Genomic DNA, 21537 nt, shown 5'->3' with positions numbered 1-21537 from the left:
AAAATACTGAGACTGTATTTGCTTTTTAAAAACTCTCATTCTCTCATGACTATGCGCTTGATTCTTTTAGAGGTTACATGGTTTATGACATCACAACAGACTGAATGAAGAAATGAGTAAGAAAATCCAACTCACCACTTTTAAGTCAGACATTAAAACTTTTTGCAAAAGTGTATTTTTTTGAGAAATATATTTATTTCTCATAATACATCATTTATGCTAATATGCAATTGATTAGTTATTTCTAATTAATAAATGAATATTTTAATTATCAATTGTTTCTAATATGATAAATATTAATAGGTATAACCAATGTGTGTAAAGAGATCCTGACATCAGTGTGTTTGAGAATCACTGATACAGAGAGCTGTATATGCTAAACATGATCCTTGATATTTAGAATCTATATTTAAAAAACCTTGATATATTTAGAGTTAATTTTAGTCCAAGAATTTTCTTTAAAAATGCTTGTAGTCAGTGGTGGTAATGAGAAAAAGATCGTAGCTTCACACGAGAAACTTAGAAATCTTGGAGACAGTGGACACACTAAATATGGTCTCAAAAAAGGTTGACAGTGAAGACAAACAAAAAGTTATCTTCAAAATCTCTGTTGATTTTTAAATGATGATTATTAGATAATCTCCAATTATATCTTTCCCTATTCTTGTAGGTAAAACTTAAATTCTGTCAGATATCTTTGCTTGATTTTTCTATGCATCTCAGCCATTTAATTCATATTTAGAAGACCAATGTGTAAGTCAGTGTAAGACTTTCTAATCCATAGTGAATTCTAAAGTGAAAATGAATAACCATTCCTCAAGACTTTCATTCTGAACTATGTGGTAAATGGCCAAGCAAAGATTTAAGACCATTCTCCATTCTGAGGCCAGTTTGCATATTTATCAATCTCATCTTAATTATTTGGAACTGAGATATTTAGTCCAATAAACGCATGCTGAACATGTGTCTATACTAATACTCCCCTCCTAGCCAAAGTAAGCTTTTGCTTCCTTAGGTTGTTTTTCTTCTCTAAACATGTCAAAATACAATGCAAGTATGACTTTTAGTATGAAATCGAGGGGTCTGTTTTCCTTTGACCATCTTTGTAAATTCATGATGTAGAGACTTGGCATTTAGTGATAGTTGAGATTTTGAATGTGTATATAATAGGTCGTCTTTCGATTTTTGATATGCAAAGTTTAAAGCATACTGAGTGGCTTGTGAACTTGAGAATATGCTTTTTAATCTGAAGAGGAGCTAAATGTGTTTTTAATATTAATTTGCACCTCTTTAGATTTCCACAGAGGACATTTTTAAAATTTATGTGTAGCATAAACACTTCTTTTAGTTAATTGTAGAAGTTTAACACTGACTATATTTACAGCCCCATAGGTATAGTTGAAAATTTACATATTAAACACAGTTGCTCTCTGGCATGGTTTAAGAAAATGATCTGTGTCTTTAATTATACCTTTAGCATAAATGTGCGAATGCCATTTACTGAAATGTAGGAAGGAAATCAATGATGATGAAGATAATGATGATGATAATATAAAGCATATTAATTATATTAAGTTAGCAAGTTTGTTCTTTTCTCAGTATTTGATCATTTTATATTTAATGAGGCTATCAGTTGATGGTTATTTCAATATAATGAAAATACTAGACTAATAATTAGTTTCATAGCTATTTTATATCTTCCTAGGTGAATCAAAACTTTAGTATCAATGATTTCAAAGCTAAATTTCCAAACTAAATTAAGTGTGTAATCATGTTTATACTTTTCATAGTGATTAACTTTATTCCTAGAGTCGAATGCTGATTTATAGTGTACAAAATGAGTATTTAATTTGACTTAATGAAAATGAGTTGGTTGTTCATTTGCTATATGTAACAAAATTAAAATTTCTTGTATTTAAAAAACAGGCTATAAAAAGCTGAAAAGAGCTAATCTCTTTTGATATTTAAAACTAGAAAAATAATAATTATTATTTTTTCCAGTTAATATTTGTCCTTTCCTTAAGCAGTTTTAAGGATACTTAAAGCATAGTCCAAAATTAGAGTTGACAATTGCAAATACAAACCAACCAACACAGTAATAAAATCAATACTTACATTTCCCTTGAGGCCACTATTTACTGTTTGCTGCACCATTTCCTTAATGGAATGGCAGTTATGTTTGCAGAAACCTTGTAACTACCATTTTTATGTTTTAACTAAAAGCAGCTTTCTTGAAGAAGTATGATATAGAAATTCTTGAGCTACTGTTAAAAATTACCATAATCATTTAGTTGTCAATGTGAGTACAGAGAAGTTAAACTTTCTTTTACAATGTTTTTCTGATGAACACTATCTCATTTCATAATTCCATAATGCAGTTTTATTTTCCTAATAATGGCAATGTGTCTTTTATGTCTTCATTATGATTGACATTGACTAAATATGTAAGCATCTCACCATACTTAACTTTTTCAGTTTAAACGAACAAAATCAGTTACTAGGGTGCACTTCATTTTGGGGTTGATTTTGACAGTACTGTACAAAAATAAAGAAGCAGAGTGAGGGAAATTAGGTTATTTTACTCCACACATTCAAATTAGTTTCAAAATGTAATTGAGAAAAATGATTTACTAATCTCCCTCCCTGATTTTTCTTTCATGCCTTTACTATTATGTAGTAATTTCCCCTTCCCCTTTTAATTCATTATTTTATTTTTATGAGGAAATTACTTCAGAAGTGCAATATAAGTACCATCCCATCATATTGTCTATTTCTGGGAGTTCCCTGGTGGCTCAGTGGGTTAAGGATCCCACATTGTCAGTGCTTTGGCTTGAGTTCCTGCTATGGCGCGGGTTAGATTCCTGGCCTGGGATCCACATGCTGTGGATGGAGCCCAAAACAAAAAACAAACAAACAAATAAAAATCCCAAACCAAAAAACAGACATGTTGTCTATTTCTTTTTTGACTTTACTTTCCACTGCATTTGAAATTATCTAATGTTAATATGGCATTTTCACATCAATTCTTTTAACAGATTTAAATTTTTCTAGTATTGAATCAAAGTTAAAAGTTAATTTATCCTCACCTTTGCTTCTGGTTTTGTCTTAAAAAGAGTAGTAACATGAGTCATCCAAGATGAAAGGGTAGATTTTACCTCCCAGAGGAATTTATGCATAGACAGTCTTTGTTTTTATTAGTAATTACACAAACTAAAGTAGAGAAGTTATGTGAACAGAATTCTTGGCCCTTTTAGAGAAAGCATTTGAAACAGGATATTGAAAATAAAGTCCATTGGCCAACTCAGGTCTTTTTACATGATGATGTCAGCAACAATGTTGCATGATAAAACTGCAATATTTTCATGACAAAGAAGAGTTCATATCCACATTTTTAATAAATGAAGAAAAAAATGTCCATACTCGATTCATGTATTCCCATCAGAACCTTTGTAGCTTTTCTCAAACTGTAAATATTGAGAGGAAGATCAGAATGAATGTGGCGTTGCATCAAAATTAATCACTGAAGTTATTACTTACCGTGTGACATGTATCCCATATTCAGGCTTTTCACACAAAGCTTTGAAGAGCCCTACAGGACCAACCAAATGTAATTGATACAGAATCATTGCTTCACAACAGCTGCAGTAACAAGGTGCTACAGCTTTTACTTTAATCTACCTTTCTTTCTGAGAGTTTATTATGTTTTTGAATTTATTCTTTTGTAGATCTGGGAGCTATCTTTTTTATGGAAATTAATCTTTTTAGAAGATTTGTACTCTCCTTTTCAAACACTAATACATTCATTCAAGTATCCTATTATTCAGATCCAGCTGGCTTTTATCTGGTGATATTTACTTCAAAAAGCCAAGCTAAATGGTATCATAGATTAATTCTCAGGGCACAGGAAAGCTTTTTTAGAGAAAAACATGATTTGGTAATTACTTTAAATATCATAATAAAAATCACAGAAAATGTCAAAAATGTATTGTATAATCCCTCATAATAGGAAACTTCAGAAAAGTTGTTTCACAGTAAATGTGGTATTCTGAGTCCATCCAAAGTTCTCATTGCAATCTAACATGATATAACTGGGAAGTTTGCTTGGTGTTCTAATAAACTCTGTTATGAATTTTAGGTTTATATTGTTTGTTCATACAAAGCAGTGAAACTTCAAAAGGGACATTATCCACGGCTATCTCTTACATAAATCAAACTGGAAATAAGACACATTTTACAATTCAATTTAAGATCCCACTGAGACAATAATGTTGCAAGCTGTGCATTTTGCAAAGTAATATAGTAATGTCTAGTTTGCATTTTTGAAAAACCAAATTAATCACACTTTATTGAATATGTTGGAGCAAACCTAAAATTCATCTATTATTAAAAACTTGTGCAACAAATACAAACTATATTTTATACATAAAGGACAAACTCATTTATTCATTAGGATAAAACACTTGGAGTTTGCATTTTGTAACCATGAAAGAAATGACATTTGCTATGGGGACTGTTTTGAATTTTTAAAAGCAGTCTATGCATAGTAAGCTGCTTGAAAATTTATTTTAGCACTTTTACCATGTTTTAAATCATCCAGATAAAAATAGAATTTAATTTGAAAATTTGGGGGTAAGAAAACAAAAATCAGTAAAGTAAATGATTTATTTTATAGAGCCATCTCATACAAATAAAAATCATATTATATTTTATTTTACAAGTTGGCAACTTAAAATAATATGATCATTTCATGGTTTTCATAAGAAAAATAAAACCCTCCAAAGGCAAAATAAAGGCTTCCCTACCTCTGTGATATTGTTAGGCTAAAGAGAATAAGTACTGTTTACATATATGCATTTGGATGTACAATTTAAATAAAGCATTATATAGAGCCTTGAAAATCAAAAATTTTATATCTTTTAGGAATACTTATTACCTACTTGATGTATATTATATATTGTTATTTTTGAGGTCAGTACTGAGGAATTCTAGTGAACATAAGAATTAATAGTGAATAAAAGTGAGGAATAGCAAGAGTAGAGGCTATTTTTCAATGTCAGGATAGTAAACAGTGTTTTGGTCTCTGCTGATGTGTATAATATTCTGTATGATAACAGTTATTTGAGGTGCTACAGAATAGTAATATATACTCCGCACAGAATAGAAATAGCAATTCCAAAACACATTCCCAGCCTTAAGTTTTCAATAAAATATTAAAGCCAAACTTGTTATATTTCAGAAACCGAATTATTAAATCATGAATTGAGGGGGTGTGGATATTTCCTTTTTACCTTCCCCAGTGGTGTCACCCAGGGAAGGTCTAAAAAGAGTCTTTCCTCTCAGAATCTGTGGAGCATCTCCTTCCCCTTGCTTTTCTGAGAACTGTATGTGACCCATATTCAGTGGTAAGCTGTTGCCTTCTATTAAGAAAAAGTACATTGTATCTCTTTATGTAACAGCTTCTAAACAGATACACAGTTATCCTTTTATTGGGGAAAAACCCTAAAGTACATATACAGAAAGGAATACAGTTTACAAACCACTTGCTTCAGATGCAGTATGTCCTCACTCAGCATAATTGTTTTGTCATGTCTGCCTCTGGGAACCAATTTGTTCTTCAATCATCATCTTAGATAACTCGCATGATAGAGAACACAAGATTTTTTTTTTTATCAATTTTCTAGTAACATGAAATATGAGAATCAGGATTTTTGCCCTGGACATAGCCGTGTTGATGTGGATGACAGAATATGGGGTGATTATACCTGATGATGAGTTCCTTCTCCTCCTTCTGACTACCTGACACATCATTTTAACCATAACGCTCCCCTGCCTAAGATGATGACCAAACGCATCATCTTGACATCCAGGAACTCTTATTCTTATCTCACTACTCTACCCAGGTCTTTTTGACTTCCGATGCTTTCTGAATGTGTACCTTCTCCTCCAGTCACCTGAGCCACCCACCTGTCATCCAGAGCCACTGTTTGTGCTTATATTTGCTTCACTGTACAGTCCAGGCATCTCTCTCAACCAGGCATGCCCTGTTGTACAGTGGAAAGTACTGAAGACCAAGGGTCAGGCAGATAAGTGTGTTCCAAGGCCAGCTCTTTACCTAAAGCCTGATGTGGCCTCAATCATTTCATTTAGTCATCCTGGACCTCAGTTTCCTTACTGTAAAGTGAGAGGATTGCGCTTGATGGTCTTAGCTTCTCAGCAGCCTTTCCAATGAACCTTCCTAATACACATGCACATACCTCTGGTATATGCAGAAATTCACTTTTGTTCGTCTAGTACAGGTATCTCATCTAATATGTCATGAGATGTCACTTTATTTATTCGCTCATTATTTTTTCTACCCACCTCCCAAAGAGAATATAAACTCCCTGAGGTTAGAGATTTTTATCTGCTTTTTTCACTGCCATATTCCCATTGTTTACAACAATGCCTGGCATATAATAGGTGTTTGATATATGATAAAAGAAAGAATAAATGCCTTTCATGCCTATTTTGTACTATAACATTCTATAATTCAAATATATACAGAAAAGTAAATTGTATATTCTGTAGTGATATTTAAACATAATTTTTTACTCTTTGGCATATATTCTGTAATATTCTTTATATGATTAAATATTGATATTTAAAACATTGTTTTCTATTTCTATTTTTTTCCATTTGTTATGACTGCATCCTAATCATAATAATCTGTGTTTCTTTCCCCTTTCTTTTCCAAGAATTTCAGTACACAATATTAACTTGACTTTTTGGATGAACGAGAACATGAAATCTTTCTCAAAGCCAGAATTTAAACATGTTAATATTAACCTGAGTAAATGCATAAAATGGAATGATTTTAAAAAATTATTTTCACAGTCAGTAGAGATTTGACACTTTTAAAAGTTAAGGATTCTATTCTTAAATTCTTAATACTGTGTAAAAATTATTAGATTTAAAATAGATAATATATAAATCCAAAATATACCTCATAATATTTATACACATAAACCATAAAAAACAAGTCATTTTAAAATTTTTGTTTATTGCTGTGTTCATACCATAATTATAGTTTAGTGAAAATGGTTCAAGAACATGATAAGGTGCAAAACATACTCCAGATGTTTCTTTGTGAAAAGATCTCTTTAGAAGAAGCCCTTGGAACAAAATTTCAAAATTAACAAAAAAAGAAAAGCAGTTTCTATACAGACCATTTTAACTAAAGGAAGTTCTTGAATATTCAATTGTTTTGAAAAATTGTGTTTAGCCAAAAAAACTGAGGTCTTAAGTAGTTATTTAATATATTATTTTAATTACGAGCAACAATTAACAAGGTATATATGCCCAGGTGTTAGGTAAGGTACGTTTAAATGAGAGCATCTGGGACTGTCAACAATGGTCCTTACATTCCACATGAATTATGTGAGAGAATGAACATGATAGAATAGACAGGAAGTGGAGTTCCCTTTGTGGGCAGTGGGTTAATGACCCAGCTTGTCAGTGTGTCATTGCAGGTTCGATCCCCACCCATTTCAGTGGGTTAAGGATCCCATGTGGTGAAGGTGGCAGATATTGTTTGGATTCCATTCCTGGTGGAACTTCCATCTACCTTGAGCGAGGCTGGGAAAAAAAAAAATACACAAGAATAAGTAAAAATTGGAGCCGTATTTTAATATTGGATGAGATAATGCAATTATTTAAGACAGATTTTTATGATCACAAGGCAAATAATCAATTATAATTTTTTATTACAGAGTATTTTTTGCAATTAAATAGCTATTTATTGCTCAGAAATTAAGGACTCTTAGAAGATAGTTATTTCTAATACATAGAGTTCTTTTTACACTGAAAATATGTGAAACACAATGGCTTTCTTACAGATAGAGATAATTTGGGTAAAGGTTACTCTTACAAGTTCAAGATTTTTAAATTTCTGTTTGAGTACTTTAGAAAAGATAACAATTTCATCATTCATCTTTTTCTTCTTTTTAAACTAGGCATATATGTTTTTAATATTAAGGCTGAGAAAAACTGTTGAAGGAAAGAAAAATTTTGTATATGACAGATTTATCCAAAATATCACCTTGTTTGGGTGGGGTGACTTTAAGTAACATAAAGCCTGTGAATAGTACTTAATTCTGCTAACTGAGTCATTGGGTTGATTGCTTTCTCCCTTATAGTTTTCATTGTCCACATTACAGTTATAACAACTACACTAGTTAATTTTTGAACTAAAAAGTGACTACAGATGTTTACTTTTTGCTTTATATAGATCTAAGAGTGTTAATGCTGTCAGAAAGTAAATCATCATTTCAAAACACAGTTTCTATTTTTTTATTTTAATTCACATTGTCATACAATTTAAAAAAGCATATTGAATCTATTTATACTTGGGATAAAGATGACTGCTTGTATTTAATTCTTGAATTGGAATTAAAATTAGAAATAGGATTATTCCTATTACCACTTGTATTTCTACGTATTTTTTTCATTGCCAGCAATGCGGTCATTTTGACCTTGAAAATCTCCTGCCATGTATGCCCATGAAAAACTGATGAAAAGTGCTTTGAATAGTATGTCTTCACTACATATAATAGAAGTTATGGAAAGAATGATTTGGTTTCATATAAACAGTAGCTTTCAACAGGACTGCCATCTGTGTGTAATCTACTACTGTGATATAATATTATTTCAGTGGCCTTTTAAATGTGCTGAGTTCTCTATGATATGTAGTCCCTTGATTTAAAACTGTCTCTCAACCCAATAATTACTGGATATTACAATTATTTGTCATACTATAAGATGGAAATAATGGCATCTTTTCAAACTATGCTTAGTTTTGTCTGTTTTTTTTAATTAGAAATTTTATTTTATTTTTTTAGTCTTTTTAAAAATTTTTTTTTTTTTGTCTCTGTTTAGGCTATTTGCTTAAATCAAACTTAAGATTTTTAAATCTTTAAATCCAATTATAATGTTCTACATTTATTCATTCAGTATTAGTTGAGGGCCTAAGATCTGTCAAACATTCATGTTGATTATTTTATTAAAATAATATTATAGCTTACAACTACATGGAGAGACCCAAATATTATAAAAGTGCATTAACACACTTTTGTGTTAAGAATTTCTTGTACATGACATATACCACTTTTTGCTTACTCTTGCTTGCTCACCTTCTTAGTTTTTGTTGTTTTTTTTTTTTGTCTTTTCTAGGGCTGTACCTGTGGCATATGGAGGTTTCCAGGCTAGGGGTCTAATCAGAGCTGTAGCCACCACCCTACACCAGAGCCACAGCAACGCCACATCTCAGCCATGTCTGCAACCTACATCACAGCTCATGGCAATGCCGGATGCTTAACCCACTGAGTGAGGCCAGAGATCGAACCTGCAACCTCATTCTTTTTTTTTTTTTTTTTTTAATCTTCCAATCTGGTTTGTTTGGGACTATTCTATAGCTTACAGTAGAAATATACTTTTGGTAGAAATACGTTTCTACTTCTTATACCCTCTTCAAGCATCATGGCTTAATTTCCCACCTACAAATAAAAGACATCCAAATCTGCCTCGGTGGGCATCTGCTTTCCTTCCAGACTTTGGTGCCATGTTTCCAAGGCTTGTTGTCCATCTTATTTGGGTATTTCTGAAATATTCCATTTCAACAAATCCAGAATTGAACTGAATTTTATTCATCATGAAACTACATCTTCCTCATAAAAGTGATTAAAAGCTTGTATTGTGAGTTCAGGATTCTAAGATCTAAATTCAGAGGCAAGTTAAATCAACTTTAATAATACTAATGCTCATCTGTCTCCAAGGTTCTAAAGATTCATTGAGATAGTACTTATCAAAGCTTAACATAATGCCTGACACACTGAAAGTAGATGATACCTACATATTAGATATCATCATTCTTATCATCATCATCATTGCTTCATTAATAATATCACCCTTGACCCAGCTGTGGACTAGATACTGAAGTCATCTTTCACATTTCATTCTCTTCATCTCCATTTGTATCCAAGTGATTACCACATTCAAAGTTTATTTCCAAAATGTCAAACATATTTCCTGTTCTTCATCTTTTCTTTTATTCCAGTCAAAGGATAAAATTATGTGCATATATGCTATATTTGTCTATCTCTTTCCCATTATAAGCTGCTCAAGAGCAAACGCTAATATCTTCTCATTTTCAGAAGCCACACTGAAGTTTACCACATGTAAGTGTAAAACTTGGTCTGGGTTACAGCTTGTAACTTAAGAACTGATAGAACTAGTCATATTGTGTTAAATGCTGAGGATACAATGGCGAGCAAAAGAGACCTAAGCCTGATCATGTGGGGCCTACATTAAGACAAGAAATGTTGGGTCTTTTTCTTGATAGCAATGGGAAAAAATTGAAGTCCTCTAAGGAGGGGAGTGAGAATGTAAGATTTGTACTTAAAAGTAATGATGGTCCTTGGATCTGATTACAGCAGCAGATAGAGAAACAGAGTAGAGATAAATTATATAGATGAAATCAATAGGGCATGAAAGGAATTGGACATTGGTGGCACACAATGAAAGAGGAGGAGATAAAGATGATTCCTGGGCTTCTGGCTTATACAGCTAGCAGGTGAGGTTGTTCTTCGTGGTGAACCCAGTTTGGGGAGAAGATAATTTAACACTTAGATACATACATATGAGAAATATCAAGATAATTCCCATGAGCCTGCCATCTTACCTATAAAGGTTTTATGGTTTTTGGAAAATTCAATAGCAATTTTGGCTTAAGTGAGATTGTTCAATTTCAACATAAATAATTTAAAATGGAAACATTATATGAAAGTTAAAACTGTTTTCAACCGCCCATGAGCAACACTTACACATGAACATAAAACTGTTAATATTACATACCATGGCATTGACTGTTCTACAAACAGTATAGAAAGTACAATAACTTAAAATCCGATGTAATGGTAAATCTGTAGATAAATTACAAATCTTTAGATGGGAGAATTTCTAGTTCTTTTGTTTGCCTAATAGAAAAATAATTTGAGGGGATAAAATGGGAAAGGTTAGAAATTCATTTCCAATGAGAAAGGTTAAAAAGATACAATTAAATTAACAAGGGTACATTATACCAAACTGCTTTATTTTGAAGAATTTTATGCATGTTTTAGATTTGAAAGCTTAAATATGTTCCCAATATTGTTATTTCTACACTGTTCGTGATAGCATTATAGAAATTAACCAATCTGTTGCAATATACTTCCACTGAATAGAACTATTTCACTTTTGTTTACAATCATTCATATCCACAAGATACCCAAATATTTAGTCAATACCATTAATCTGGCTACTACTTCTTTTGTATATGAGTCCTATGTAACTATTTACCAATCTGAGTCTACATTTGTTTGTTTTGTTTGAGAGATCTATTTCACTTGGATAACACTTAGAACATGGTGTTAGTGAGTCCAAATAAAACAGCAGCATTGAAAGCAAAGTGTTTTCTGATATAATTATGTTTTCTCTACATCAAATATTTAATTTCTTATCTATATAGTAATGGTCCTTTATTTTAAGTTGCATCAAAACTTTCTGGAATTTGGGAGTTCCTGTCGTGGCTCAGTGGTTAACAAATCTGACTAGGAACCATGAGGTTGAGGGTTCGGTCCCTGCCCTTGCTCAGTGGGTTAATGATCCGGCGTTGCCGTGAGCTGTGGTGTAGTTTGCAGACGCGGCTCAGATCCCACGTTGCTGTGTCTCTGGCGTAGGCCAGCGGTTACAGCTCCGATTGGACCCCTAGCCTGGGAACCTCCATATGCCATGGGAGCAGCCCAAAGAAATGGCAAAAAGACAAAAAAAAAAAAAAAAAGCAAAAACAAAAAAAACAATAAAAAAACTTTCTGGAATTTGGTAAGAATGCGGGAAAATATGTGAAGTATTGCACTATTTACATAACAATGCATTCTAATAACTTTCATGAGTTCAAAATTAAGGTTATTTAAAATGGAATCCACCAGAGTTCTCCTCCTCATACAGCGGAAACAAATTTGACTAGGAAGCATGAGATTTTGGGTTCAAACCCTGGCCTCGCTCAGTGGGTTAAGGATCTGCCATTGCCAGGAGCTGTGGTGTAGGTTTCAGACACGGCTCTGATCTGACATTGATGTGACTGTAGAGTAGGGTGGTGGCTACAGTTCCGATTGGACCCCTAGCCTGGGAACTTCCATATGCCCCAGGTGCAGCCCTAAAAAAGACAAAATGAAATGAAATGAAATGAAATAAAATAAAATGGAATTCATTGCATATTTTAAGTTTCCTAATGCTACACCATTTCCCATGACTCCTCAAAGATGCTCGGTGTAATTGCTTAATAACATCTTCCTCTTCTTTAAGGATCTATTTATGTATCCCATTTAACATTAATGACTTGAACTTCAGTTTTGATTTTACAGTTTGTTTCTTATTCTTGTTAGTTCAACAATCATTAGCCATGGCAAATGATATTGAAGCAAAATTCAAAACAATAGACAGTTCTGATTTCCAGTATTTTGTGTGCCAGTGCAACTGGTGAAATTATGTTACTTTCAACAACACTATAGAATATGGAAAGCGATAGAATTATCTCAACCTGATGAAATGTGTCTAATATCATAGTTCTGATAAGTTCAAGGACACTGATAGCACCAATATTATATTATCACCATTACATATAAAATAATATCAATACATCTCTACATTCAAAAGAAAGCAACACAGGTAAAATAGAAACCTCCTTGTATGGCAAGACTTACATTTCTACTAAACAAATATGAAACACTCAGATTTAGTTCATGGAAGATAGCAAAAGAAAATGCCTAATTATTTCTGGGAAAGTAACATGTTTTCCTAAATGATTTCTTCATTTTGGGATATTTAGAATTCATGCCAATATTGTTCTTTCTTTCTCTCTAAGAAAAAGCAAAAAAATCAAACAAGGTATGTATGCAAATACAAATTTTAGACACAGGAAATGGCCTACTCTGTGGGCCTTACTTTGCAATATCAATTAGGAGGTGCTTGTAATGTTTTCTCAGCTAAACCACTGCACTTAAACTGGAATATTTTAAATTGTACCCCAATTAATTGTACCCTTTACAGATTACTGCTTCCTCATTTTAAAATAAAACAATTTGATAAAGTTGAACTAAAACACTGGAGAATTTCAGTGTTTGTATTCACTAAAGTGGATCACCGAGCTCAGATTGTTATCCAGAAAAAGATTTAAAAGATTACATTACAATAATTTATGAGAAAACTGTTTCCCCTATTTCTGCAGAATACTTGCTGTATCTCATTTTTATAAGGGTGAAGTTTTTCTTCTCAAAGGCAATAACTTGTTTATTCTCACCTGCTTCTGAAGCAACAGCAGAACATCTGTAGCATCTGAGACTAGTATTTACTCTTCCTTAGTTGTCTTGATTCTGTTGTTAAGGTGTTGTTGACATCCCTCTAAGTGGTCTCCAATGGTATGGAGGAAATGCCCAGTCTTGCCGTCATTTTCACTGTAAACGAATCTTGACACTGTCAGGTTCCCGTCACAGTCCATCAGTGTCACTCACTAAGCTGTGGTGTGACCGTCAGTCCCTTTGAGATTTGCCTCCTTTATCAGGGTCAGCCTGTGGGAAAATCTGAACAAATAGTTACATGTCAACTAGGTATAAAAGATAATATTTAAATCTACTTTTACTATTTTAAGGCATGGTAGTCTAAAAGGCATTTCTTTTTTCAAATTACTGTAACTTTGTGTTCAAATATTTTACATGCACTCTGTACAGAATTCATGAAAAAATACAGTGGCTTTCTCTTTTGGAATCTATTACTGATTAGCTGTGTTTAGAATACAACAGTAACTATGTTTATTTGGGCTAGGATTTTAACTAGCACCACTGACATACCTACCCAAAGTTAGTTAGTTTATTTGTTTTTAATAAAAGAGAAACAGTGATAATAACCACCACTAAAACATGTTTTATTTCATTTCTTATCTAAAAATTATATTCTAAACAATGAAATGATCTTTCCTTTATTAATGATTATCTCCACATTTAACCATTATCTTTTTTTTATTCATGGTAATATTTTTTTCTTTGAACTTCTGTTTCAATTGATGATAAGTCTGAGTTGTTTTGTGAAATAACATTTCAAATGTTGGGGCTTCATATTTCCTTCCCTTTATTTCAGTTTTTCACAAGAACCAGTTCCTCAAATTCTACATATACTCATATTTGTCACGGGTCCTATTGAATATGCTATGCAACAATGTATTAAATAGAAATTGTCCTGTGGTTCCACACAAGAACAAAAGAGACCAAATACTTCTCCTTAAAAAATAAAAATAAAAATTAGTCCTAAAATAGTAATAAAAATTAGTACCAGAGTTGCTGTCTTAGCAATCACTCCAGACCCCAAAGACACCCACCTACTCTAGTTAAAAGGGGGATGGCCACAATGGGGAGACACTTGAAAGACAGCCTTGGCATGAAGACAACACCTGATGAAGGGAACCGTGGCTTAGGGATTCCTTTTGGAGGGTCCTTCCTCACCACTAAGGGCAAGGAGGGAACTTCAGGAGAATTGCTCAGGGACTACAGATGCCTCCACCATAGTGGGATGTCCGCCATGTGAGCTGAGGATCTCTTTTCTGTACTGGTTTTAGCAGGGAGATAAAGAATTGAGAAGTGGCAGAATAGAGAGAGTGGACAGTGTCAGAACAAAAGGACCCCTGTCAGGAGAAAGGCCCTGGATCAAGAGACTGAAGCAGTTTAGGGAGCTTGGAAGAGCAGGAAGCTGCAGATTTCCATTGTCAGGGACTTGGGCAGTTAAGAGGCTCCCCTAGAAGCCCCCCCCCACCCCCTGTCTTAAATGATCATAGGTTACTTAGCAGGGGGTACTTTTGCATTTAGGCAATGATGTCAGTAGCCAGGAGGCAGAGCCATACAAGTGACAGTGTCGGGAGGTTTTGAGCAGGAGCCAGTTGGGTAGGAGAGCTTTATCTTCCCACCCAGGAGAAGAAAGGAAGAGGATGGATGGAAAGCTGACCAAGTCCCTCTCTCTTCCATTCCCTAGGCTCTAGGGCTGGTCAATGCTAATGAGGATGAAGATGCAAAAAGTAGTGTTAACTAGAATGGACTTTTTTATACTTAAAATCTGCTCAAGATTATTAAGGGGAAGAAAAAAGAAGCTTAAAAGGCGTATTTGAAGACATTAATTAGAGGAAAAATTAAAATCAGTTTATGTTTAAAATACATCAGTTTTGACTGTCTGATAATCCAGTCACCCTTAGAGTAGGAATGGCTTCAAAATTTAAGGGTTTCTCCCCCAAATAGTCCATTTCTCTGTTTAAAACCTGATCTATCATAAAATATGTGTCATAAAATACCATAAAAATATAAAATGAAGGGATACAAAAAATAGTCTGCACTCAGAAAAAGACTGAGATAGTCCATCAAGCTATTTACTTTTTTAGAACATGTAAATATATTTAATGTTGGGGTGGAAAGGCTGTAAGTGGAAAAACTCCCATATTTATTCCTTATCAATTTAAATTTTTGTTATGCTGAACCTTAAAATCACCTTGCTTGTCCCCAAGTAAAACACATATAGGAAAGGCAAACTAAACACACACAATCACTTTTTGTATATAAATTCCATATATTCGCATCTGTAGTTATAGATATATTCTTAATATCAGTATAATTAGGCAGGGTAAATAAATTACTTCAGATTATACAAAGGCACAATTAATAGCTTTTAGCTAGAGACAAAATTGGTAATCGGATTTTCATTTCAGTTTTTCTCTCTTGCATTCATGTGCCCACTTATATCTGGCTGATACCTGAGGGTTCCTTTGTTAATTCTCACTCCAGCAAAATCATACCATTGCACTCATAGCTGGCTTGTGTGATGCTTGTGGTTTCGCTCCTTAATTTCATCATGTTACAGATGGTCATGTGTTCTCCTGTCTGTCCTAGTACAGATCTTCTTCCATGTACTAGGACAGACTATGACCATCTGTAACATTCCAGTGCTTCTCCATAATCTATGTTTAAGACTAGGTGTGGGAGACGCTCTCTTGCTTTAATCCCTCTCCCCAACACATTCAAATATAATCAAATGGCTGGATGCCCTGAGTCTTCATGAGCTTGTGACCAATTTCCTTGATTCAAAACCATTTTATGTATTTATTGCATACATGCTTCTACCCTCTATTATAGTATATGGTATATGCTATTTGAGGATACTAGAGCTAGATCAAGTTTGTCTTTTTATTCCACTGGAAAGTCAAAGAAATCATGAGATTTTATCTACAGGCATGGAAGAGCAGGAAAGAATCAGTTCTTCTGTTTCTAACTCCCCTTACCAGACATTAGAACTCTTCATTTTTTGGCCATGCTCATAGCATGTGGAATGTCCCTAGTCAGGGGTCGAACCCATGCCACAGCAGCAACTCAAGCCACTGCAATGACAACAGCAGTACTTTAACCCACTGCGCCATAAGAGAACTTTAGAACTCTTATGTATGAACTCTTCTGCTGTCTCTTGTCTTTTTCATGCAATCATAATAGTAGACTTTATTGTTAAAGGTACCATATGTGTATTCACTTGGCTCATACATAGATACTGGCTTCTACCACTAAATATATAGGCTTACATCAAAGCACTTGAAATTATATATTTAATAATTATTGGCATGTCTTGTTCTGAAGTGGCCTATTTTCAATTCTTATTTATTCATGGTAATAGAGGAGAAGGATGTTATAAATTATGCAAAAATCACTTACAGCTGACTTGGTTATATATTGTATATTTTTCATTAGACTTAGTTTCTTAATTGTTTGCTCTTTTTATTACCCAAATGAGCTAACATCATGAGTATTTAACAAATGATGATTGGCGGAGATGGCTAGGAGCACTTTATGTAGTGGGAAAGGGCAATCTAGTTTGTTTGTTTGTTTGTTTGTTTGTTTGTTTGTTTTGCCTTTTCTAGGGCTGCTCCTGTGGCATATGGAGGTTCCCAGGCTAGGGGTCCAACCGGAGCTGTAGCCACTGGCCTACTCCAGAGCCACAGCAATGCAGGATCCGAGCTGCGTCTGCGAACTACACCACAGCTCACGGCAACGCCGGATTGTTAACCCACTGAGCAAGGGCAGGGATCGAACCCGCAACCTCATGGTTCCTAGTCAGATTCGTTAACCACTGCGCCCCAACGGGAACTCCAAGGGCAATCTAGTTTTATAAACGTGCTATGGAAAATTCATATATGGATGATTGATATTTACCCTTAGTAATATCTGTGATCCAAAAGCTATGTGGGAATAGGTAGTATTTTGTCTATAACCTGTTATCATAATGATTTAATAAGCATTTAACCTAATATTTGATACCTTGATGTTAAAAGATAAAATCAGGGAGTTTCCATTGTGGTGCAGTGGAAACGAATCCAACCAGTATCCATGAGGGTTTGGATTCAATCCCTGGGCTCACACAGTGGGTGAGGGATCCAGTATTGTCATGAGCTCTGGTGTAGATTGCAGACACAGCTCAGATCCTGCATTGCAGTGGCTGTGGCACAGTCTGGCAGCTGCAGCTCCAATTTGACCCCTAGCCTGAGAACTTCCATAATGCCACACCTGCAATCTTAAAAACATAAATAAATAAAATTATAAGTGCCTATTTACTAATAAGAGAGTGAAATTGAAATATATTTGAAAAATGGCATTTTTCCCATTTATTGACTGGCAATAGAGATGGAAATAAAAAAGGAAATTAGTTCAATTGAACAGAGAAACAAAAATAGATAATAAATATAAATAAAACTCAAACTGAATCCGAAATAGTGAGCATGAATATTTTTATCTCCTCCATATATTAGTTAATTAATTTCAAAAATGCAATCAACTATGAAAATGTAATCCTTGAATTTGTTGGATATTTTAAATGAAATATAAAGAGAAAATCGTGTATTACTTAAACATTTTAATACATTTCCCATATTCAAAGAACATTTATTTCAAAGAGCTATTTCTTGGTCCAAACAGTTGGTGATTATGCCTTAACTCTTATTTTAATTGATAACATAAAAAGTAAATAGATATTGAAGAATTTTGCACATACTTTGACAAAAGTGAAGATGTTTAAAATGTTTTGTCACTGAATATTTTCTTGACATCATATCTTTAAAAATTATATATTTATAGCATTTGCATATTTGATCAGGACCTTGGTATAAAGTGTCAAAAAAGATTATGAGTAGAGAAATAAGGTGTGTAAATTTGTGAATATAGAAGTTAACTTTTATATCACAGTGTAGGAGGGAACTGAAGAAATTTGTTTTATGTGAGTCATTTCTGTATGAAGCTATAAACTTTCTTTTTTTTTATGCCAAAAGCTGTCATGGTTTCTTGTAAAATAATAAAGATAATAAAGATATCCATTTTAATTGATTCTTTTCATTGTTTAATAAAATTGCTTTGTTTGATTGCTGAAGAATTTGAATTGAGTTTTCATTACCCACTTCTGAACAATTTACTCTAAGAACCAGACAGTATTGAGCTAATGAGTTTGAATTTATATTGAACCTTAACTGTCTTCATGAAGTAAATGGAAAAAAATCATGGCAGTAACTAAGTATTCTTCATTAAAAACTATGTTGTAGAGATTTTACAATGAGGCTTTTAATGGAGCTAAAGCATTTAAATTGGAGTTTTACCAACTTTGCTGTTTCTAAGCATATTATATAAAAATATGGCTTCTTTTCCATTTTTTAAAGAAATTAAAACTCATAAAATGGCAGGAATATTTTGGAAACTTTCTTTCAAGTGGGAAGTTCATATATTCAATAAATTCAGTTATGCAGTAAATTAATGTTAAAGTTAATCTGAGAGTATGTCTAAATTGAAATGATATATAAAAACCTGCGGAGAGGTGTCCTATTAAGGTGTTTCAAGATCTACTTAAATAAATCTAAGAAATGGCCACAATATTGAAATGCATGCCCTTTAAGGTACTGTTCTTATTTTGGCACTGGAATTGCCACAAAAATGCTTAAGTTTCTTAGTGGTTGAAAACAAGAGATATATATATATTTATTTATTTATTTTGATATTTTAGAGCTGCACCTGGAGGCATTTTTAACACTAAAAAAAGATGCTGCAAAGAAAAAAAAAATCTCATGATCAGATAGAACAAATATAGGACATAATGGAGAAAGAGACTACATTTAGATGATTAATTGTGATAAAGAAAACCACAGTAATTTAAACAAGAATTAGATCAGAAGAACAATATAGCGAAGAATCAACCATTCATATTAAGCAGCAATGAAGACTGAGGAGTGAAAAAATATGGCACCATTCTGGTTAGCTTTAAGCCTAATTTCCCTGCATGGTAAATGGGCATTGTTGCATACAAAGAAGACAAATATTTTTTCCTTGATTGCCATTATTAGAACATTAATTTTTTTGGCTGAGCTCACACATGTGGAAGTTCCTCGGCCAGGGATTGAATCCACAGCACGGCAGCAACCCAAGCCACGGTAGGGCCAATCCTAGCCTACTGAACCACAAGGGACCTCCTAGAACATTTTTAAATGCTTCAGTTTTCAATGATTTATGTTCTTAACCATTTTAATTAATAAGATGTACCATGTTTCATCATTTTATTTGAATAGAGAAATGATGATGTATGTGTATTTTTTATAGGACTGGAACTTCCTTTTATGATGATGCCCCACCCTCTAATTCCTGTCAGCCTACCTCCAGCATCTGTCACCATGGCAATGAGCCAAATGAACCATCTCAGCACCATTGCAAATATGGCAGCAGCGGCACAAGTTCAGAGTCCCCCATCTAGAGTTGAGACATCAGTTATTAAGGTAATTCTTTAATTACATGATTGATTTGGCTTAAGCCAAAATCATCTTAAGCCACCATCTTTTCTCTTCACAAGTAAATCTAACTCCAAAAAACTAAGTGACAGTAAAATAGATTATGAGAAAAAACACTTGTAGTAATTAGAACCAGAGGCACAATATATATAAGCAGCCTAGGCTAACTTTGAGTTCTCTGTTATATCTACTAAGGGACAGATGAACATAAGGTATTAAATTATATATTACAAATTGTGTGTTTATATATGTGGTTGTGTTTGTGTCCGTAGGGGTGTGTGTGTGTGTGTGTGTGTGTGTGTGTGTGTGTGTGTGTGTGGTGTATGAGCCTAAAGGTGTGGAAAATAGTATCAGGTTTGTTTTCAGAAGACCAGATTTTAATTATGGTTCTGCCACTTAACTAGCTGTGTCACCTTGAGCATGTAACTCAATAGTTCTGATTATTTCTACATATAAAAAATGGGCAATACAGTGTGGATAGAAAAAAGTAAAACAAAATTGTTATGCAGGTATTGCCAATTCTCTCTCTCTCTCTGTGTGGGTCGGTATGTGTATACTTTTAAATACGTATGTATTTATTTATACTTTTTCATTCATATTATTTTATAATGTGTAGTTAAATTATAATGTCTTAAATGTATTGTCAGAATAGATTAATTTTTAAATTATGTAAAAGATATGTTGCAGTACCTATATTTGACATAATCATTATCTTGTATTTATGAATATAATACCATGAATTTAAAGGAGTCCCCGGAACATATTTTACATAAAAGGCCTTATTTCAGCACTTATTTATTACTGGTGGGAACACACAATGGTAGGATCATTTTAGAAGACAGTTTTGTAAAATCATACGATTTTTTACCCAAAGCAGTTAAAAACTTAATGTCTACCCAAAACTTTGCACATGGATATTTTCTGTTTTTATAATTGCCAAACCTTGGAAGCATCCAAGAATCCCTTTAGTAGGTGAATGGATGAAAAATTGTGTACATCCATATGTTATGACTTTGTTTTTTGCCATTTGTGACAACATGGATGAACCTGGAGGGTATTATACTTAGTGAAATAAGTCAGTGTTTTCACTTATATGTGGAATGTAAAGAATAGAAAACAAGTGAACAAATAGAACAGAAGCAGATTCACAGATACAGGAAACAAACCAGTGGTTACCAGAGGGGAGCGGAGTGGGGGGAGGGGCAAAGTAGATAAGGAGGGTTCCGGACTATTAAGTATAAAATATGTAAGTTACAAGAATGTAACACACAGGACAGAAAATATAGTCCATGTTTTATGATAATTTTATATGGAGAGTCATATATAAAAATATCAAATTACTAGGTTTTGTGTCTGACACTAAAACAATATCATAAGTCAATTACACTTCCAAAAAATAAATTTACATTTTGTAAATTGGGTAGACCATAGTTCAACAAGAGACCACAAAAAAAAAAAAAAAAAAAAAGAAAGAAAGAAAGAAGTAGAGATTTTGGTCACTCACAGGTCCTGGAGGAAGTACTAGACATGCCTCAATCGACTAGACAGGCAGGTCAGGGCAGAGTGCAGGCAGACAGAGAAAGCAAGGCAGGATTTGAAGCAAATGCCTTTATTAGGATCCATGATGTTCC

General features: G+C 33.4%; 1 protein-coding gene and 1 long non-coding RNA gene across 9 annotated transcripts in view; one reads left to right on the top strand and one right to left on the bottom strand.

The window, feature by feature from the left end:
- DACH1 (dachshund family transcription factor 1) overlaps nucleotides 1-21537 on the top strand; it is a 427098-nt gene that overhangs the window by 278442 nt on the left and 127119 nt on the right. For all 8 annotated transcript variants that reach the window (XM_084981926.1, XM_001924267.7, XM_084981921.1 and 5 more), the window contains one exon: nucleotides 19722-19894. In XM_084981926.1, the coding sequence (XP_084838052.1) occupies nucleotides 19722-19894 (173 nt within the window). The remainder of the gene's footprint in view (nucleotides 1-19721; nucleotides 19895-21537) is intronic.
- On the bottom strand, nucleotides 7020-13593 carry LOC110255760 (uncharacterized). The gene is made up of 2 exons (XR_002336557.2): nucleotides 13370-13593; nucleotides 7020-7614 (listed from the first exon to the last, which is right to left on the bottom strand). It is a non-coding gene; the product is annotated as an uncharacterized LOC110255760 (long non-coding RNA).

This window comes from Sus scrofa, chromosome 11, assembly GCF_054392235.1.
Source record: "Sus scrofa isolate SSC_HxYL_T2T_F1_AM1 chromosome 11, Sscrofa_HxYL_maternal_Yorkshire_Landrace_v2.0, whole genome shotgun sequence".
NCBI lineage: Eukaryota > Metazoa > Chordata > Mammalia > Artiodactyla > Suidae > Sus > Sus scrofa.
Note: the sequence above shows the minus strand (reverse complement) of the source record. Positions and strands in the feature narration are given on the sequence as shown.